General features: G+C 43.4%; 1 protein-coding gene across 6 annotated transcripts in view; it reads left to right on the plus strand.

Annotated features, from left to right (window-relative positions):
• Positions 1 to 12553, plus strand: part of HIC2 (HIC ZBTB transcriptional repressor 2) — a 119056-nt gene extending 106503 nt beyond the window's left edge. For 4 of the 6 annotated variants that reach the window (XM_032764687.2, XM_032764685.2, XM_032764692.2 and 1 more), the window contains one exon: positions 5405 to 12553. In XM_032764687.2, the coding sequence (XP_032620578.1) occupies positions 5441 to 7141 (1701 nt within the window). In that variant the 5' untranslated portion in view covers positions 5405 to 5440 and the 3' untranslated portion in view covers positions 7142 to 12553. Of the gene's footprint in view, positions 1 to 3648; positions 3705 to 5404 lie in introns of all 6 variants that reach the window. The other 2 variants (XM_032764690.2, XM_032764693.2) reach the window with 1 other exon arrangement.
• The last annotated feature ends 10356 nt before the right edge of the window (positions 12554 to 22909 follow it).

Genomic DNA, 22909 nt, shown 5'->3' on the forward strand with positions numbered 1-22909 from the left:
TATGCTCCAGTACTTCTGTTAGTCTATAACAAGGGTAGGCAACCTATGGCACATGTGCCGAAGATGGCACGCGAGCTGATTTTCAGTGGCACTTACACTGCCCGGATCCTGGCCACCGGTCCGGGGGGCTCTGCATTTTAATTTAATTTTAAATGAAGCTTCTTAAATATTTTAAAACCCTTATTTACTTTACATAGAACAATAATTTATATATTATAGACTTATAGAAAGAGACCTTCTAAAAATGTTAAAATGTATTATTGTCACGCAAAACTTTGTGAATAAATGAAGACTCGGCACACCACTTCTGAAAGGATCCCGACTCCTGGTCTATAAGGTGCCACAGGACGCTGTCGCTTCTCTTGAGCATGATACAGTTGTAAAGCTTTAAGATCCTGTCCCCTTTCACAGCTATGATACAAGTGCGCAAGGTATTTATTATAAAGTTGTAATGTTCACAGTTTATTTGGAATGCTGTGGTATTTTTTTGTATTGGATCTATGCTGTTACTTACTGTTTGAGAGCATCCTAGGGATTATGTGTAGTCTCCTAAAGGCTATGGATTGCTGAATAATTCCTGCACCCATCTAGTGAACAGGGTGCACTCCATCTCAAGATGCATCCCTGTTAAGTAGGAGTTTAGAGTTGGTCAGTTTTGGACCAACTTCTATAATGGATTTATGATGATTTGCCCAGCGCTTCAGAAGATACAAATAAAGGCTAGGTCTACACTACAAATATCTGCTGGCATAGCTTTGTCAGTCCGGGGTGTGAAGAGGTGTGATCTGTGACCGACATAGCTGTGCCACCTCTTTTTGCTGGTAAAGTTTATTTTGCTTGTGGGGGCTGGAATAAGCAGTGTCCACACTAGGAGCTTTTGCCAGTATAGCAAAATAGATATAGCTATACTGGCAAAGCGCTCCTAGACCTGGCCTGGGACGGTGCTGCTCCATGAAGTCCACTACACTGTTGCTGCTAAATCAACAGGAATCTCTAGTCTGGGGAACTCTTAATCCATTAGATTGCATTAGAGTGCCTGGAGTTGAAAATTGACTGCTGCTCTTAAAATCTTCTACCCACTCTCTGTTACTCCATGGTTGCTTTAGAAAGCTCACTGTTTTTCATGAGCCCTACAAAATAGCAATGTGTGGTAGCAATTACTTAATACTTGTGACGCTGATGCACAAAGACACTTAAGGAAAACTGAAGCACTGTAATAAGCAGACGTCATTAAAGAACATGCACCACACTAAAAAAGCTAAAGAAGACAGGCTTAGGAAGGAAGGTCACAGATCTATTTTCAGAAATTGTAAATAAGAGTCCAAATGTAAAACTTCCTTCCTCCCACACTCTCCCTCCGCCCCCCCTCCCCCGAGTACTAACTTGCCTATTTAGGACAGTTACTTCCATAGTTGGCATTTGTGCTGTAAGTTGGAAATGAATATGCCAGCTACTTCAAGAGGGGCCTCCACAGCTAGTTCCCTGATATATTTGATATGATGTAATCAAAGGTCTTTCCCCTGAGCTACTGCACCAGGGCTTTGTCTCTGCAAAGCTTTATATCAAACAGGCATTTGCAATTCAGGCATATTGCATGTTCTGTGTATACAAATTTGCCTGGATATCACTATTTCCAAGTGACACACACTGTGAAATAAGCTGGGTTTTAGTTCTGTAACCTACTAAATTTCTCATTTGTCTGGCTAGGCAAGACCTATTATTGTCTCTTATCTCCCTTCCCACATATCTCCTTTATAGAACAGTTTAAAATCACTCTCTTTTTGTGGGGTGGCATGTTATGTGCACATAGAACAACAATCCTACTGTTAGTGAGAACAATGCGACTAACTGACCATTTGCTGTGATTGAGCAATAGGTATTTATTTATATGTAGGTGTTGTGTTTAGTTATGTTGTAAGTAACGTTTCTCCCCTTCCCCATCCATATGGCTCGATGACAGAAGTTAGTCATATTTTACATGAGTAGATGATAAATGTGGGTATCTGGTGCCTTTGTGTGCTGCTGTATCTTCCTCTTAATCAGGAGTTCCGGAAACAAGCCATGAAAACCAGACAAATTGGATGTGCGCTGTGACTCTCCAGTATGGCTAATTACAGTATGCATAGTTTTTTAAAGTGCTTGTCAGTATCAAATAGTGGAGATCCTAGTCTCCTAGGGCTTTCATGCAGCTAGTGTGTGCTTCCCTACCAGACAGAAATGCCATATGGGGAGGGGAGAAGAAATGAATAATTACTATTTTGCTCAGGCTTGCATTTTATTCTTTGTCCTCCACTCTTTCTAGCATCCACCCGTCTCTGGGAACAGTGTTACACTTCTGCACAATAGAGGCTGGATTCACCAGGATGCTCTGGCTGCCTTGTGTTGCTGGGACAGCACAGAACAGCCAGAGTGTAGCCCTCGGTTTTTAAATTTAAATAAAAAGTATGTGTGCGCAAGCACTAGACTGGATGAACGGCGATATTGAACATGACTTGAAAATTTTGCCAAACACCTACTCGCTGTCTTATCCACCCACTAGCCAGATGTAAAAAACGAGTCTTGTAGAAGAGTAAACTAACTGCTTTGCAAACTATTAGCAGCAGCGGAAGCACTGGACTGTTAGCAGACTTGGGAAGAAATCTTTGCATTGGCTTATATATGGAAGGTTTTCTATACAGCCATAAGAGCTAGAAACTCACCTGTCCAGCGAAAGCCTCCACGGCACAGAAATTGATGATGCAGGCCACCCTTGCCAGGGAACCCTTACCATTCATCACTGGCTAGTGGTAGAATGGATTTTTTTTTCAAGCCTCAAGATTGATAACATCATTCAATATTCCTTTATCCTGAATACACGAGACTTTACTCAGAGGGATAAGTGGGTCTGAATGTGGTAATGGGAAGCACAAGTAATAAAAAAATTAACTGGTAACTAACTTACTGATCTTAAAAAGAGAAAGTTAACCCCTTCACTGCTACCAGAATATTGCTACATTCCCAGCCTATTTCCTTGGAGAAAACCATTTGAATGATAGACAGGACAGCTGGAATGGGAGAGAAGCTTGTAATGCTGAAAGAGACCTAGTAGAAGCAAATTTTCAATACAATTCTGGATCGCATATGAGCATGGAGGGAACTAGAAAGATGTAGACAAATGGGAGGGAGAATATTTTGGAGTATTCTAAAGGAGTTGTCAGCACATTGGAACCTTCAGACTTTGCCCACCCTGTTTCCCTTCTTTTCCTTTAGAAATCCAAGGGCTAATCTACACTCCATTCCTGTACTGCTTTAACTAGACTGATCTGAAACTGGTATTGTTAAATTGGTACAGCTCCTAGTGTGGCCACAGTTATATCAGTGCAGAGGTACTTAAAGTTACAGTAATAAGCCTTTATACCAATATAACTGTTTGTGTGTCAAGTGTAGGGGTTGTACTGATTTTAACAGTATCAGTATGAAATCACAGCATTAACTGAAATAGTTACATTGGTACAAAAACTGTGTGGAACAGGCCCAAGTCACAGAGATGGTTAAAAGCATGAACACGCTCTGGCAGATGCTGTATATCCAAGAGAACCCAGCCAGTGCTCTTATGGCCTCCAAATGCTCTGCTTAATTCTCTGTTCTCACTTCTCATGTTGCTTACAGCTGATTTTTGGAGGCCAGTCCTTATATTCAATGACTTCAATATGAACTCTCCCTGGGTAAGAGCTTCATATTGAAGATGATAGTGGTTTTATTCCAGATCTGGGTCAAAAGTTAATTGGAATTAATTCTTGAGGTTCACCAGAGGGAGAAGAATGGAGGATAATCTACAAACTAATTAACTAAGGTCTAGAGAGTGTGTTGACGTGTATTGTATGTTTTGTGTTTAATAGAAATCAGTTAATTTAAGCAATCATTTATAATGAGAAAAATCACACTTTGTGTGAGAGAGAGAGAGAGTGAGTGAAGAGGAAACTTACATTTCTATCTGGAGGAAGTTCATTAACTTCAGGCTGGTTACCCAAAACTCATTTGGCTGGGAGGGAACAGGTACTTTTTAAAATAGATGTCAGGGAAATGCCTCCACGGAATTTGAATGCTGAGATCAGTGAAGTACAGGACTGGATTTTACATGTATGAAATCCAGCTAATGAAGTATAAAAGGAACTAGAAATCCAAATACAATGCGTATAATAGAGGGTTAGTGTCAAGTATTCCATGTAATACTCAGGAAATCCACAAATGTAATTGATCTTGATGATCCCCCTGCCATGCATTTCAAAAGATAAAATAGTGCTTGGAAAGCCAGTGGATTTTTATGATGTTTAAAAGTCCAGATATATTAGCACCATGCATGTGTATAATAAAAATATGCAGTATATGGATAGAAAAGGTGTTTGTGGTCTTCAGTCTCACCATCATTCAAGGACGGGGGGAGGGATAACTCAGTTGTTTGAGCATTGGCCTGTTAAACCCAAGGTTGTGAGTTCAATTCTTGAGGGGGCCATTTAGGGATCTGGGGCAAAAATCTGTCTGAGGATTGGTCCTGCTTTGAGCCGGGGGTTGGACTAGATGACCTCCTGAGGTCCCTTCCAACCCTGATATTCTATGACAGAATGAGAAAAAAGAAAGTGTCATGAGATAGGCAATTCATCTGTTTAAACAAAACCCTTACATACTATTTTATTTTTCTTTCTTTTTTTAATCCAAGAAAATAATTTAAAGTTATTGATGAGCTTTTTTTAAGCAGTGGTAACAAGAACATTTAGCACTTCAAAAACTTTAATAATGCTAATTAATTTGGAGCCCTGGTTTTGTCGTCCTTGTCTTCATGGGGACCAGGATGTGGATTTGAAGCGGGGGGGTGGGTTAACTCACATTTTATACTCTTAAAAGTTCCCTTCCTCCCCTCCCCCTGATTTCCCTCAATGTAATTAAATTGCATTCCATATGGAATAAATTGCTGCATGTAATATTTTTAACCCCAAAGAGACAAACCACATATTTAAAGCAATGAAAGCTGCTGCTTATGATAAATATTTTACGTTTCAAATATACAGATAATGGTGAAACAGCTTGCTTTTTTCCCCGATTCCGCTTAAAGGGGTTCAAGCAGAATTAAAAACAAACTGCAGACTAACCATTGCTTCCCTGCTGATGCCTTTGGATAGGTAGTTTCAGCCTATCATGATTGTTTAAAATATATATAACTTTTTTAAGACCCTGAGCCTTTAGCATGAGAAATGTTTCTCCCTGTATTCTTAGCAGGAGCACAGCTTGCAGTGCTGGAATGCACCCAGAACTCCTTAGTCAGTGTCAAACCTAGTATTAAACAGTAGTCTGTTAAACCAGTCTGTTAAACACAAGTTTGTCCAAGTGGAAATGGTGGGCTCATAGACCGTATTCTCTTGTCTTTCAGGTGGTGAAGAGAAGGTGAAAGGAAGAGAAGGTGGAGATGGAACTGCCAAATCATGCCAAACAACTGCTACTGCAGCTGAACCAGCAACGAGCCAAAGGTTTCCTCTGTGATGTGATTATTGTGGTAGAAAATGCCCTGTTTCGTGCCCACAAGAACATCCTGGCAGCCAGCAGCATGTATTTCAAGTCCCTCGTCCTGCACGACAACCTGATTAACTTAGACACGGACATGGTGAACCCCACCGTGTTCCGACAGATCTTGGACTTTATTTATACTGGGAAGCTCTTAACGACTGACCAGCCTGGTGAACAGAACTTTAATGCTCTCCTCACCGCAGCAAGCTACCTCCAACTGCACGACCTGGCAGCTCTCTGCAGGAAGAAACTGAAGCGGAATGGGAGGTCTTTCGCTGGCAGGGCCGGTGGCCCCAGTGTCGGGAGACCCCCCAGGAGTCAGAGGCTTTCTACCACTTCAGTCATCCAAACTCGTTATTCAGGGTCAACTGAGGGCATGAAGGGCTCGCACTCAAAGGAGCTGCCAAAGGGAAAGGTCTCTGACGATGAGATCTTCATCAGCAACTCTAACCAAGAGAACTCTCACTCCTTAAGCAGGGGAGCCAGCAAGAACAGCGACAGTGCAAATGGAAGCAGCGGCGACCAGGAGCTCGGCCTTGACCTATCCAAAAAAAGCCCGTCGCTTCCCACAGCAGCCTCCCAGGACGACACACAGCACAGCGAAAGCCAGCATGGCTCTCCCCAATCTGCCTCAGCCCCCGCAGCCAACAGTGCCTCATCATTCAACGAGTCTGCAGCCGGAGCCCCCCAGAGTGCAGCAGACAGCAGTGAGCCCATGGAGATGGACATGAACGAGGAGAGCCGCTCCCTGGCAGAGAGCGGCCAGCGCAAGAGCCTCCGGCACTCGGCACGCAAGAAGGAGTGGATCAAGAAAGACAATGTTTTTGACCGGAAAGAGGGGGGCAAAGGTGGTGAGGAAGGCGAGGGGCTGCCCAATGGCATCCTGGTGGGTCCCTTGTCCAAGTCAACTGAGCGGAACCTGAGCAATGCCTATGGCCCAGAGCAGGCGTTCCAGTGCAAAGAGGAGATAGAAAACGGCAAGGAGATGAGTGATGACAGTGGACAGAGTGAGTGTGAGAGCGGGGGGCACACCAGCGCCAACTACGTCTACCGGCAGGAGGGGTTTGAGCCTGTGGCCTATGGTGACAACCTGTATGTCTGCATCCCCTGCGGCAAGGGCTTCCCCAGCTCGGAGCAGCTCAACGCCCACGTGGAGACGCACACCGAGGAAGACCTCTACATCAAGGAGGAAGGCACGTACGGTGGCAAGGAGGAAGCTGAAGATTTGTCCAACCCTAACCAGCCCTACGCTGCAGAATCCCGGCCCTTTAAGTGTTCAGTATGTGAGAAGAGCTACAAGGATCCAGCCACTCTGCGGCAACATGAGAAGACTCACTGGCTGACACGGCCCTTCCCTTGCAACATCTGCGGCAAGATGTTTACGCAGCGGGGCACCATGACACGGCACATGCGCAGCCATTTAGGGCTCAAGCCCTTTGCTTGCGAGGAATGCGGGATGCGCTTTACCCGGCAGTACCGACTGACAGAGCATATGCGTGTCCACTCAGGAGAAAAACCCTACGAATGTCAACTGTGTGGTGGGAAATTCACCCAGCAGCGCAATCTGATCAGCCACCTGCGAATGCATACCTCTCCCACATAAGCCAAAGACTCCAGAATGAGCTTCGAGCCCATCCGCAGTGATTTACCTTTCTGTAGACTTGCTGCTTAAGAGGGCAACTCCCCTCCTCTGTTCAGTCATGGGCGGCCTAAACAAACATAGCTTTAAGATTTTTTTTTTTTTTTTAAATAAAAGACAAAGAAACATAGGTCCACAGCCAAGCTGATGCCCTTCTCAAATCATTCTCCACCCCTCCCTTTCTGAATCTCAATGGTGTGGCAAGAAATGCAATTTATTTTTGTGGGTTTTGACTTGGCCTCTCTTTTGGTCCCTCCACCCAGGTAGCAGGAGTGAGGTCTCCTACCTGTTGGATGGTAAGTGGGAATGGGGAGAGAAATTCCATCTGATCAACTAGAGCTGTACCAACTCTTTATTTTCCCTCCTCTCTTCCTTGGCACTCCTGTAGTGCTTTATAGACTTTGATCAAGTGTTATTTCCTGCACTAATGAAAAGTACAAGTGGAACGTGTCATCCACTGGCTACTCTGTGGGCTTTGCCTTTCCTTTTGCATTCATGTTACATTACTAATGTCCCTACAACCAGATTCAATAAGGGCATTTCTTGCCACTCCTTAAAAAAATGAACCCCATTTTCTAACAGCCCAAGTGGCTGCAAAACCCCAAAGCATTGCTTTTGGTGTACCCAGTGCAGAAGCTGTGGACTGACTGTACAGGGTTCTGTGGGAAGCTGTGATGGTGATGGGAGTTGTCATCCTTCCCCATGAGGTGGAGATGGCTAAAGCAGTCTACCTAGGTGTGTGCCAAGTAGTATTTCAGTTAAGGAAATGGCAACACATTTTTTTTTCTTTTGGGTTTAGTCTTTAATCTTGGCATACCTAACCACATGCCTCACCCCTCCACCTCTGCAGCCTTACCCATGACTGAACAGGGGTGTGGATGCCCTGAAAATTTCTTTCAGTGAGCAGGGGGTAGTCTTTACTTTTCTAGTAGTTTTTGTATGAATATTCTTTGCTTAGAGGTACTTGTTTTATTAAAGGAAAAACCATTGTAATGTTTATATGTGAATGTTTGAACTGGAAGGTCTGAGGTTAATTCTTGGGGTGGGTGGGGTAGGGAAAGGGTTTGATGTAGGCTGGACTTGCTACAAGTTCCTTAGGTACTTTTTTTTTTTAATTTTTTTTATTTTATTTTTGTGTGTGTATGTTTTTAGCTTTCCTCCCTCACTAAAGAGCGAGTCTGTGTGAACAGACCCGTTACCTTTGCTACCTCTTGAATTCATGAGAACAATAAGATGGTTAGTGAAAGATTAGGCAGGTATTTTTTTTTTTTTATTGTAAGTAAATGTATAAAGTAGAAGCTAAATTAAAATTAAGGGATTTTTTACCACCCCGTCCTTCCATCAAAAGTCAGCTAGAAAAATATTAAAGCAAAGCTCGGCCAAAGACAAAAATGTATTAAGCCAGAGACCCCAGTGGATAGATGCTTAGAATGGTTCACTCAGCAAACTCTTGGCTTTTTGTAGTCACTTTTAGATAAAAGGAAGGAACCTTCTTAGAGCTTTTGGGCCCTTTCCAGCTTTGTTTATTGAACCTGGATGCTATGGAAAAAAGGTCCCCTCGTCCTCCATTCTTCCAGCACATCTGGGTCAGTGTGTAACACCTGGCAGGACAGAGGGTGAGGGGAGTAGCAGCCTATAATTTACTAGAATCCAGAGTGCAATAAGATGGGGGAGGAGGGGGAAAAAAAAACCAAAGTGTTTCATATCCTCCCTTTTAGAAAACTGCTCACACACACACACCCCAAAATGAAAAAAGCAACAAAATGTTTTTGCAACATCTGCCTAAGACATCACAGCCAACAGCTGCTATTGGTTTAGGAGAGAAGACAGAGAGTTTAGCCTGCCGATTCTTGGCCCCTCGACTTTGTTGGCGTGACCTTGTGGAAAGCTATGGCTTATTTCAAGCCTCCTGTGACTGGTGGAGTGTGGTGGTAAAAATTCACAGCCAGTAGAATCATCCCTTCTGAACTGAGTAAGGTTTACACACTTCCCCCCCCATTCCCTCCTGGCTCAAAACCATTGTCCTCTCTATCCATAGGGTTCACTGAACCCTACATGTCTTGTTTTCAAAACAAAAAACTTTTTTTAAGTTTAGACCAAAAAAAGACAAGTGAGCATGTTCTTTTAAAACAAAGACAGATAAGCTTCATTTTCACTAGGGTTTTTCTGTTAAGGTCTGTTAAGACTAGTCCATAAGAAGTTTTTTGGGTCATTTGAATGAACTGAGGAAACTGGAATCCAGGCTCCATGCAATAGACAAACCAAACCTTGCTGAGCCTTGGCCTGGTGTCATGTTGCACAGAAACACGTTCCCCCACTCCTCTGCCCTCCCCACACCACCATGGTTTTTCTAGTGCCATTGTCTTGTTGCTCCTAGACTCTGAAAGCGTGAGTCATGGGGCAGCCGTGGGGAGAACGGATTTCTTGATCCATGTGCTGAGATACGCTGTTTTTTAGTGTCTTTAGCATTTCCATGTTTTAAAAAAATTCTTTCTCTGAGCCCTTGCCAAACCCTCCTGAGAGAGTCCCTTGAAACATCTGAATAGTGAAGGCTTCATCTATCCACCTTCTCCTCAGAGAAGCCTTTAGCTGGGCCGAGGAACACCAGTGAAAGATTAGCGTCTAGGCTTTTTTTTATCCCCCTTTCCACTTTTTCCTCTCCCTCTAAAAGCCCTAAAGCTGAATTGAATCCCATATTAGTTTAGAGTGCAGCTAGAGCAGAGTTCCCATTGCCGCTGGCTGGCTAAGAAACCACCGAGTCCAGAGTTTCAAAATGATTTTTCAGCTCTTTTGTTCAGGACCACACAGCTGTCGATAGGGCTTTGCTTCTTGCTTTGTGGGGCGTTTCTTTTTTCTTTCCCTTGATTGTGGTGCTACAGTGAATGTCTCCATTCCGTGCTGCAGTTTCCTGAGGTGCATCTGCCACACACTCCCACCCTCTCTAACGTGTCAGTGACGGGACTGGCCAGGCTATGAATTGCTAGAGCAAAGCTGGTAATGGGGCGGGGGGGGGGGAGAGGAGTGTGTGTGTGTGCATGCACAGAATCCTGCTTTAGGAAACTAGCTCAAGCTGTGACTGACTGAGCCAAGACATGAAATGCAGAGAGCATGAAGACAAGAGCTAGGCTCTATTATTGAGCAGATACCCCACTCCCCCTTGTTTGATTAGACTTACAGATGTGTGTGGGTATTCTTTGTTTTTTTCCTCCTTGATTTGTTTCTTAAGCCTTGAGAATCATTTTGAAGTTTCAGGACCCAATGCTATCTATTTTTTAAAGGAACCTCCTTTATTTTATTTTATTTTTCCCCCTCAGCACTTAAACAATACGACATAAAGTCTGTGTACAGCAAGAGTATTGTACAAAAGGAAATTTTGTTTTTCTTTTTCAAGTAGCTGTGTAGAGGTGTGTTCCATAGGCTGAATATAAACAACATTTTCCAAATTGTGACAGTAATAATGATGAATAACTAATAATACTCAAAACTTCAGGGACTGTTTGAGGCCTGCTTGGGGCCCTAAACTCTCAACTGCATTTGTACGACATAGTATTGTATCAAACATTTTTCTGTATTTTAATGAGAAAGCAAAACACTAGTTTCATATTTAAGATTTTAAGAGTTTTAGGGTTGGGGGGAGGGAGTTACATTTTTTTTTAATTTTTTTTTTAATTTTATTTTTTTTTAAAGATACACAAAGAGCCTCAAGAGGAATAAAACAATTTAAAAACAAAAATAGAGGCCAGGCAGCTTAAATATATGCTTTAGTCACTTAGTTCCAGAATGTTTTCGGAGTAACAGGATAAAATAGCAAAAGTTGTATAAAAAAGCTCATACCCAAATTCACAAAACTATTTTTTAAACCAAAGCACATTTGAATGAGTATGGAACCTCACTTGGCTCAGAAAAATACTAATATATTTATCTCATTGTTTACATAAACTTTTACAGTTTCAGACCTCAACAGATCTAGGGGCCAGTCAAAATTAATCTTTGCTTTTTCCATTGATTTGTATTTGAAGGCTATAACAACATTTCTTAAACTAGAAGCATGCGCCAAAAAAAAAAAAGTTCTCTATGAACCACTGCATTCCAACACTAGTTATGGTTTGGGAGATGTTATTAGGAAAATAGGTTTATTTTGTTTTTGTCCTCACAACCCATAAGAGATGTCTTAGGAGAAAAGAGACACTACATTTGCAAGGTTGTGTTGGGTGTGGGTAGCCTCATCTGCTGTGTTTTATTGCTAAATTACTACATGAAAATTCCACAGTCTATCATTGACAACTAGGGTAGAGTAGGCCTTGGGTCTGTGCCAATGGGAAATGGGTGCAGAAAGAAGAGTGGTTATTAGTCCTAAGGAGCCTGACTCTTCCTCTGAAGGTCTGGCTGTGTTACCAGCAGCGGGGGGAGGAATATGAGAGACTCTAGAAAGGAGAGACTGATGTCACCTGCAAATGGCTGAAGCTGCTGTACCCAGTACATTTCCCTAACATTGGCCACAAGAGCTGGGCTAATCTCACATTCTATCCCTTTAGTGGGAGCTGCCAAAAGAAACCCAAAAGCCCAGCCCTGTGTTGTGGGGTAGCTGACAGAAGCCACAAAGATCACAGGAGACACCAAAGAGCTCTTGCCACGCAGCTTCTGGGAGTCGTTGTTGCTGTGGAAGAGAAGGGAAAGTGCAACTCAATTGGCCCTCTGCACTGAATAAAAACTATTGCAGAGCCCACAGAACTCCCTGCTGGACTGAAGAGGCCAACCTGGGTAGCTTTAATGGTCTGGATTGAGGGCAGTAGTGTATTGTACATATAGTGCCCTTCCTACATTCAGGATAGTGCAGAAGCATGAGCCAAACTGTTTGGGCTGTTTTATCCTTCTGTTAATTAAGATAGCTCTACTAATTCACTCCAAACTTTAATATCTTGTGTGGAAGAGCCCATTCAAAACCCATGTGGAAATATGCTTGATTTGCATGTTAGAATAGTCTAAAGATTGCCAATGATGATGGTTTGTTAAAATACCGCTGAAGCCCCCCCCCCCCCAAATTAAACTCAAAAAGCTCTCCACCCATAGTCTTGATTCTTCCTTTTTAGTTTATAAAAGTTGACACCAAAGCCACTTCAAACACCTGAGGGAGGCTGATGGAAAACAAAACATTAATTTTGCCTGGTCTTAATATCTAACAAAGATGGTGCAAACACTATTTGACAGTGTTGTTTTTTGTATCAATATGTATGTGCAGTAATGAATGTATTTATTTCTCAGATTCTGTATGCACAGTTTTGCAATGAAATTCAGAACAGTTGCAAACACAAAGATGTGTCCGCAGGGTCTTCTCTACAGGATTTCAAAAAAAAAAAAAGAAGAAAAAAAAGAAAATATATTAAAAAAAAAAAAAATCTCAGAGACTCAGCATAGCCATAAACCATAACCTGTGAAGACAATACAAAGACTGGACTTTTGTAGCTTTGCATAGAAGAGGAATTTATGTTTTGCTGTATTTAAATGTTTCCAGTTATGTCACTCTTAAGATTCCTGTCTTTATTTTTTTTTTTCCTCTCTCTCGTGCGTGGAAAGCATTGTTTTCGAGCAGTGCAGGTTCAAAGTCTGGGTTAACAGTATTTTATCGTGTTGCTTCAGTTCTGAAATGCAGGAGTGTGGGGCTTGACCAGGGACACATCCAGGGCATGTTGTAAAGCAAAATCTATGGTTTCTGAGATGACTGTTTTGAAAAGCGTGGCAAGGGGGTGAATGTCAGGGAGGAAGGATGGTCTGGCACTGCTGATTAGAACTGGTGACTGATTATTGCATTCCCTTGCCTCTCCAGCCTGCTCTTCTACCATCTTTTGATACTTACAGTGAAAGCAGTAAAGATCTCCAAGGTGGGGAGTTGGTGCCCAAGATAACTGGAAGAAGTCTAATCCCCGCTGCAGCCAAAGAGCATTCTGGCATTGTGATGGAATTGGCAATTTAAGTTGAAGCACTGCATTCACTGTTGTAGCTATATGGAGTTCAAGATCTATATAAAATATAGCTGGCTATGACACTTCAGTCGTAAGCTGATGCTTGTTGAAGCTAGACAGTCCTAGCTGGGCTCTAAAACAAAGAAGCCCTTCTAATCAGCAGGGCTGGGCTTAAAACAAAAGGAATATTTTGGAGGGAGGGTGGTTTACCTCAAGCCTGTAAGCAGGTCCACAGCAAAGGCAGTGCATGCAAACCACTTCCCCTTTACACACTCACTCTTGCAGTCTATACCTAGCCATAGTCTCTAGAAGCAAAACTTCAAAATCCTATTCATTTAATTAGTTAACAAGCTTGTTACAAAACACATGGTTCTCCTGACTCTCTGGGAGCAGCACAGGCAGGCTGTGTCAGCTTTCCAGGCCCCTTCCTTTCCAAGCGTTCCCTTGTTGCAGGTCAGGAAGACAAACTGCATTTTCTCTCCCTGATTTCTGGCATTGCTGCTTTCCTTGTGAAAGGAGATGGTGCCCAGAACTTCACTGAGATCTCCCACTGGGCACTTCCAACTTGCATAGAGCACTAAGCTGGACCTCATTGAGAGGAGCGACCCTGATTCTTCTCTGTCCTATGCAGACCTGCTGTGCTCACACTTTTCCTTACTGTAATGTACTGCTCTCAGAGATGCTGGACTATGAACTTAATGAGAGAAGGAAGTGTTTTTGATAGATTAATTCCACCCCACTCCTGCCATTTCCCTTGTCCCACTTTCTCCCGCTTGTGTATTTGCCACACATTTTGTAGCCCAGTATTAACCAGGGGGGCATTGGTAGGGCTGATGCTTATAATACTGAGCATTCCCTACAGGATGGAGTGGGGAAGGTTTAGAATAGGGCACCACATCCTGCTACAACGTGCTGATGGCAGTGGGGAAACTTTACAGGTTTTGCTTTCATCAAACTGTTGGATGTTTTTAAACAACATTGTTCACAAATAGCCAATCAAAGCACCCAGGATCACTGTTACTATAACTTCCCAAACAGCTTGGATTGGCTTTTCCTGAGGGGAGAGAGGAGGATCTCGTTCTGGGTGGGGTTTCTTTTCTCTTCTCATTTTAAATAAAACTGGAAAAGGGAGGTTGTATTAGCTCCTTTTTAAGCCTTAACTATGTCAGTCCAAGAACCCTGGATGTTTCCTGAGGAGGGACCGACACTCCTGCAATGTTCTGTTCATTTTCCTTCAAGAGCTTGAATTCAGGTCAAAGCCACATGCTGTTGTGGCTCCAACACAAGTGTCATATAAAAATATACAGAAACTATAATATGATCTCAGCACTCAGAAATTTACAGTCTTAATGTACAGTGATAAACTGTTATTTTATGATCTTTTCATTAAAAGCTTGATTGAAAATTATACCTTCTGTTTGGATTTGACTTTCTCCAGTACAGCGTATCTGAACATGCATGCCCCAACATAAAATCATTTGTGTTTAAAACAGGAACTTTTGCCCTTCTGTAAGATGTAAAATGCTCAACTCAACTATTGCATCACCACTGCACCTACATAAGTGCATATCTGCGATGGTCATTAAAGTACAGGAAAAGATTTAATTGTACTCGCTAGGACTAGAGCCAGGCCTGTGAATGTTTATCACATCTCCACAACCACTACAAAAGTATCTCAATCCTGACCCTTGCAGCAGGGGCCCTGAGCAAAGCAGGCTAAGACTGTCAACTAGGAATAAAGGTGAGATGCACAAACCCATTTTCACTTGTGTCCTAACAAGAATTTTAAAATTGGAACTGCCAAGAGATTTGTGCATGGGCCTATTGCTGCGATGAGACCCTTGCAGAATGTTTCCTCTGTAAATCTAATGGCCCAGATGCATACCGGGGAGCAAGAAAGCAGAAGATTGCATGCTGTCTAACACAGGGCACTTTCCTAAAGGGAATTCTAGGTCCAAATTCTACCATCAGTTACACAAGTGTAAATTGGGACTTAGTCCAGATTCACATGGGTGTAACTAGTGATAAAACTTGGCCTATATTTATTTTAGATTTCAGCTGCAAGGAGTTGAAGGACCAAAGCTGTTTTTCTGACATCTTTTTATACCATTTGATTATGGCCTTAGCAAGAAATGATGAGCTCTCTTGGATCTGAAATCTTAATGGCATCTCCTGTTTTCCAGGGGTACCTTTTCAGGTGGAAGGTTTTGTTTCTAATTGCTTTTGTTTACTAACTGGACAGATCTGGTTACCTTCACCACCACAACACAAGATCCAAGCTCAGTATTTTGTGACTGCTTCTTCTGTCACGTTGCCTAGCACAACATAGTTTTATTTATATTCCTGCTGGAGCTCGAGATGCCGTGGGGTAACCCTGGCTTTGAATTAGTATATTTCATCTTTTAACACAATGCTGACTATATTTTAAAGTGACTGACTGAAAGAGCTTCAAGTTTAGTCAGTTTTCTGACAGGCTGCAAAGTCAGCAATGCTAGTAAGAAAATCATTTTTATTTGTCCTTGGAGATGTTTTCCCAAGCAAGGTTAAAGAGAAGGACAAAAATGAACAGAAAAACAGATGAAGAGCTACAGAAAAAGCAGCTGTTGTTCTACAGTTCAGATGTGGTAATGAGCCCCTACTCTTCTACCAAGTACTTTTTTTACCTCCCCCGGGAGCTTCTAGTTGTTGGCGCATCTTCCTGTCTGAAAGTCCACTCCTCAGTAGCATGAGTAGTTTCCAGCAGAGCTCATAGTTTCATGCTCTGTTTTACTTTCTTTGCAGTGGTCAGTTTCTTTTAATCCCATAAAATCCTATAACTGCAATACAAAACTGCATGTATAATGCACCACTGAAAGGCAGCTGCCTATAGGTTGGAGCACTGCAGCACATAGCAATTTTACACACTGGTTCAGGACACAAAGAATACCCTTGATGTTTGAACTGCATGGGAAATGTGTACCCTCCTTCGCTCAACACCACAGCTCTCCGTGTGTATTTCTTCATTCCCACCTTCATCCTAGTGTCCCATAATCTACCCTCTCCTTGAAAAAATGAATCACTAAAGCTGGTCAAATCTTATGACTGAACATTTCTCCATTGAAAATGGTGCTTCATCAAAATCAAAACTTTCTGTAGGAACTTGTCAATTTTGACAACATTTTGGGGGAATGAAACATTTTATTAAATTCAAAATAGCTGCATTGTCTATCAGAATGGAACACTTCATTTTGAAATCATTGCAATAGAAAATGTAGAAAGTCAGAACTGGAAAAACACATTTCAGTTTTATCCCTCTTGGAAGGAAGGACCGGCTGCCAAATTGCCGCTGAAGAATGGAGCGGTGCGGTAGAGCTGCTGTCAAAGTGCCACCAATTGTGGCTTTATCTTTTTTTCCCTTTGCCACTTGGGGTGGCAAAAAAGCTGGAGCCAGTCCTGCATGATGAGGTGCACCTTTCTGATGTTCCCAAAATGATCACTGTGCCCTCCATTCTGGCATATCCCACACACCCCATGGTCTGTAGGCCCAGCAACCTGGTCATACTGCCAACCCTATGCTCAATACTGAGCACAAAGCACCTATCCTGTCCCACAACTGTGAAAATTCTTCCTCTGCACTGCCCCAGTGATAGATGTGTGTCTTGTGTGTGCTACTGTGGCATGGCTGATTATTCAAACACCATTGAGCTACTGGCTGGACTGATCTATCTGTGGGGTAGTGAAGAGGACCGAACTCCAGAGGAGAGAACAAATGATGTTACGTATCACAATCCTGAGCTGCCCAGGGGCTGAGCAGCTGCCTAACATGCAGAAATAAAGTACCAGTTTCTAGGATTGTGGCCACTGAAGGCTCCTTATTGGCTCTTGGTGTTTTCCTGACTGGCAGTGACCAGCAGTCAATTCCAGCTGTTCCTATTGCCACAGTAGCAGCTAAAGGCCAACCGGGGAGGGTTGTACAACCAGAGCTTGATCTGTATTTTCCATGGCTTAGCTGGCAAAGCCCCTCCTTTTTCCAGCACAGCTGTTTTCCATCTCTGCTCAGGAAATGTGCACCGTTTTTTTATTCCTGAGGCTGGCGTTACAAAGCAGTCATGGCCAGGCTGTCTGGGTGGAATGTGCCACAAAGTGGCCATGGCATAAACTCTGGATTCTTAAAGCAAACACAATGCAAAGATGATTCTTGCAAAGGCTCAGGCGAGGGGGCAGGGGGAGATCAGTGCACAGACACTCAGATGAGGTGGCCACAGACAGGATTTTTTCTCTTTGGTGTGGTATCCAGACATTCCCTTTCTCCACTGTTCTCTTTCCCCAATTGATACAGCTCCTTTCTTTGTTACCAGATTTATAGAAACATACCACTAAGGCTGGGAGGTTTAAGAAGGTACCTGTGTTGTCTGACCCTAGTTTTTGGTAAAATAAGGAGGTCAGTTGGCCATTAGGTACTTACCCTCAAGGTGGCTTTTGTGGGTGGAGAGTATGTCTGTTAGTCTATAAGGTGCCACAGGATTCTCTGCTGCTTTTACAGATCCAGACTAACATGGCTACCCCTCTGATACTTGATAAGCTAAAATGTTACCCTCATCTCCACTATTTAATTTACTGTGTTATTGGAAACAGTTGCAGCCTGTTGCCACTCCACAGAGTTAAACATTTTGGTCCCATCCCCACAAGCAAGATCAGACCAAAGCAGTGTATGCTGGGACAGTGGGGATAGGTGTCACTGCACCAGAGAATCCCATTGTGCTTGCTGTGGCCAGAAACACCCTGGCTCCATGGTCCCTGCTTCTCCCAAAGCCCTAGTAACTAGCCAGCTCTCTGGTTGCATCAACGTGGAAATGAACCTAGTTTCCTTAAGGGATAAGGCCATAATGTCAACACCATGTATAATAACTAAAAAGAATACATGTGCACAAGGGCACAGAACTACAGCTGCTAAGGGAGCCGTACCATGAATTTCCTGACTCCTGTGTGTGTAAAATGTCTGTCTCTTTCTGCTTGCATTTGAATACAGATAGTGGGTGCTATGATGAATGGCCTTGGATCACAGCAAGTATTTGCTCTGGAGCAGACCTTGATGGGGGGTAGGAGTGGAAATTACCTTTCAGCCTAAGGAAGGGGCCATGCAAATGCCTGGGCAGCAGCCTCCAGAAGGCTCATCTCATTTTAGCCCCTCATCACAGGGCCAGAGGCAGCTGCTTGTAAAGCAAAGCAGCTGGGCACTACAATACACTATCTGCCTCCTGCAATTGCCAGCCAGCAGTGATGGGGAGTGGGGAGGCAGGGAAGATGAGCCCAACCCCCTCCCGATTTTTGACTACCAAATTAAGCTAAAGCAATAAGGGCCACTCAAAATCGGTTTAAAAACATCCACACAGTTTAACTGAATCAGAGCCATTGCTGGGGAGAGAGCAGCCCTAAGAAGAACAAGCCTCATAGGCAGCAGTATGGAGATCAGTTGCATTAGCAACTTGTTGGCTTTCAGGGGAAGTCTTTCATGGGGAGGGGAGGAGAGGGAAATGAGGCAGGGAGATGTGATCACCTGGCACCAGTGCACCTCAGTCCAGCCCTTCAAATACATCCTGCTCTTCCAGTCCTTGTGAGCAGAGCATGCTACTTGTGCAAAATCAGTAATGTGATGCATATGAATGGCAGGAGAATGGAGGAATGCAAATTCTCATTTTAACCTGTGACTTACCTTGGTTTCAGATTAGTGCAAGTCACAGTAGATACTGGCGCAAGGTGCACGGACTAGTGGTTAATCGTAGGGTAGTTACACCAGCGCTAAAAACCCATGTAGCCAAGGGCTGAGAGACTATTCCATACTCTGCCCTCATACCAGAACTTTCTTGTAGTCCATCTAAGGGTAGAGTGGTCTGGGGCCCTGTGGATAGCAGAGCTGTGTACACACAAACACACTGCATAGACTAGAACTGTACTTACGCTCCAACTACACATTTCATTCACAGCTGTTGGGGTCTTTGTGCCAATAGATCCTTTGCTGGGGATTTTAATGTGCCTGCTAAGCTCCTTTACTGAATCACATTTACTTTCCAAACCTCAACCCAGCCCCCTTAAACACTGGTCACCCAGCATACCTTCCTCTGTGGTATGTGGAGGTCTTGAATTTTTTGACAATCCATCCACTCAAACTCCAGTTCTGCACTGCCCTGCCTGTGCAGACTGCCTAGAGACTGTGCCCAGAAAAGACCCGTTCCACTGATTGTAAACGCAGGGACTTCTTGTTTTTTTGTTAGTATGGCACCTAGCACACTAGGGTCCTGGGCCACAACTGAGGGTCTTAGGTACTACCACAAACAATATGAATACTAAATAATAATAATTTTGGAGTGTAGACACCAACTGACTGTTGGCCACTGTTGTGCTGCTCTTTGAGTGAGGGCTAAGGCCTTGTCTGCACTTAAAAGTTTTACAACTTTACTATGCCAGCATAAGAACTACATTGGCCAAAGAAAAACCTCACACCCTTTACCTTTTACAATGTGAAGCAGGCATAATCTACCCTTCCACAGGTGTCACGTATCCCACCTCTGGTCTCATGCATGCTCTAAGTGGCAGGCCTTCCCATAAGCATGGCCCTTTCACACCCTAGGGAACTTGTGAGGCAACATTCTTGAGCAACAAAGAGATGCGTGACACAGTGGAACATAAAATAAACTTGTTAAATCTCTCCCCCAGTTATCACTATCTCTGAGGGGCTCTAATTTACCTTTTCCCCAAATCTAAGCACTTTTGATTTAAATCTACATCCCTTGTTTTTCAAAATAACTTTTACATTTCTATTTTCTTTGCATGTGGCATTTAAGGGGGAGCAGGGTTGTTTTATTTGGGCGCCAAAGGTTGATTAAAGGTTGATTTTTTTTTTTTTTTTTTTTTTTTTTTTTAAGTTTTATGGAACGAAACAAAGTGTCTTTTGAAAAGCTGCTTTACTGGAGCTGCTTTTGCCCTGAAAACACACGCACCTGGAAATTCCACTGCTCAGGAGTATCTGTAAAAAGATTAGTGCCTAAACATTCTCGCTGCGCCACAGGAGCTGGGAAATCGGCTGTGTACCATGGTTGGAGGCCGCTCTCTGTCCCTAAAAACAGAATTAGAGAAGGGGGTCATTTATAAATAGAAAACCAGACTGAAATGTCAGGTTTCTTTTCAAAGCAGGATGCCATTTAAATGCTTCTTTGACTTCCTCTGCTCCTTCCCCCCCAGTCAAATAAAAGTGTAGAAACGCATATGCAGAGCAGGCCTTGACTAACTGATTTTAAAGTGTATAATATGCCAGTATAGGGACCACATCATCCAGAACTTTAAAGGTCATATCCTATGAGCAGCTCACAGCAAGTCTTCTTCAACCCATCACAGCAAAGTGGGCTAGCCCTGAAATCTCTGCACTGTATCAGAACTTCCCTGAGATCTCCCCCTACTTGTTCTACCTGTCCAATCTGTGTGTTATTGGGGATGTGTGTGTGTGTTAATGTTTTGGGTTTTTTTAACTTGAAAAAAAGAGCTGCTGGAGAATGCGCTGCTGGAGAATACAGAGTCCTCCTACCCTCGGTGCACCTGAATCATAGAACTGTAGGACTGGAGGGGACCTTGAGAGGTCATCTAGTCCAGTCCACTGCACGCAAGACAGAACTGAAGAGTGCCTTTATGAACACACAAGTGTGTGCAGCATCAAATGGGTCACAAAAGCTAGGAAAACTGTAGCTGAGCTGCACTTAGCAGAGCTGCTAGATGACGCTATGCCCTAAAAAAGTAGCTAAGGAGACAAGTGGGGGTGAGATAATCGTTTTTATGGACCAACTTCTGTTGGCGAGAGCTACACAGAGTTCCTCTTCAGGTAAAAAGGTAGCAGCAGCCTGCACCCCATCAACACTAGAGCCACCCATGTCACTATCACCCGTGGAGCTGAACGGGTGCTAGCAACGGTTGGGAATTTTTAGAAAATGTCCTTAATGGAGATGGACTTTAAGGCTTTTACTTTTAACTCTTCCTGAGGTGTTTGGCCCCTAATACATACAGTGCGTTCCACAGAGCACCCAGGTCTAGGGTGCTTTAGAAAGGAATAAGAAATAAGCTGGGGACATTTCTCCAGGGTTCATTTGGTCACCAGGGAGGATATGGACCCTGAAGATCTGGTGAAGGTGTGATGAGTGAGAGAAGATCCTCAGAGCCCTGAGATGGGGAAAGCAACAGTTGCTTCTCACCTACCTGAGGAAAGTTAAACACTGGCAACTAAATTTCATTTGACGCTTTTAGTTGGAGGGATAAATTCACCAGTGCTGGTATGTAAGGTACATGAGCACCCACAGCTTGGTCAAACTCTATTCCCTGCACATTCAGAGTGCTTACAAGTGCAAGCTTCCTTGCTTTGCCTGCACATAGGGGTAATTCAGAGGATCTGGTGCTGGCCACACACTCAGCAGGTGTAATTTACTCCCCAAGCTTTTAAAGTTTAGCCCAACAATAGAGATGAGGCCCAAACCAAAATCCTGCCTCAACCTTCCCTTGCCCTTCACTCTAAAGACAGGGTCTGAACTTTGGGCCTTGGCCCCCTCTCTACCAAAAATGACTGCACTGATTGATTGATTTATATTTTTCCATCCTTCCTGAGCTGAGCCCTTGTTTGCCAAGTTTTCAGCCTAGAGCAAATTTTTACAGTCCAATTATAACCCCTTTGAAAAAGAGAAGTTTTTCTGGATATTCCACTCTCACGCCCATTACTCACCTTGTTGTAATGAGCCAGGGACTCTGACATGGTTTTTAACTATATGGTATCCACTTCCCAAAGCTCAGCTTCTCAGGTGTGAGCGCATTCACCTTGTTAATCCATTTCCTTTGCACCTTGGCTCCAAATCCTCGGTTAGGGCTTCTGTCTTCTGGGATAGGTAGTGGCGGGACACTTGTCCTGGGAGCTGTGAGGGAAGAGAATGGATAAGTGGTCATGTTTTCAGAAAGGAAAATGCAGGGGCTGGATAGGTAGCCAGCTAGCATGCCACATATCATAGGATCCTCATGCCCCTCTATGGTAGCATGATGCTATTCTGCAATGATGCATACGCACCTCACTTAGAAGCCACCTTTCACATCATCAGCTTTTATAGTATCATCTTGTCTCTCAATATTTCATGTTTTACTTAAAGCCCCAGCTCCAGATATCATTTGATTACATGAGCCTCTCAGGGTCTTATTTTTGTTTTTGTCTATTTGTTCTGGTAAGTTTCTCGCCCTAGTGGTTGCAGACAAAAGCCTGAAAACACAACTTTCAAGTGTAATCTAATGGCTAAATTCCAGACAGCACATTTAAAATAGAGACAATCCAGTCTTCTGACTTTTGGGGAGCCTGATTCATGAATTTTGCATGCCTAGGATGGCAAACCTTTACCCTTACAAACATAGATGAAGGCCAGACCCTACCCTGACGAGCTTACATTCTATGAACCTGATCCTGCACTCACAAGAGTAATCCTATTGGAAACATTGAGCAAGGACTGCTCCTGGAGGTAAGGCCCTGCAGGATCAGGACCTAAATTAGATAGTTTACACATGAGTAGTAGACTCAGCCGGGGGGGTGGAGGGAGAATGGGGATAATGGTACACTTATGAGCCCCTCATCTGCAACTGAGGCCTTATCTACCCTACAAATGCTTTGCCGGTATAGTTATACAGCTAGAGCCTCCTAGTGTAGATGTCTGTGCTGGAAAGGGATTTCTTCTGCTAGTAAGAGAATGCCACTGCACAGAACAACATTAACTATGCCAAC

Source organism: Chelonoidis abingdonii, chromosome 22 (assembly GCF_003597395.2).
Source record: "Chelonoidis abingdonii isolate Lonesome George chromosome 22, CheloAbing_2.0, whole genome shotgun sequence".
NCBI lineage: Eukaryota > Metazoa > Chordata > Testudines > Testudinidae > Chelonoidis > Chelonoidis abingdonii.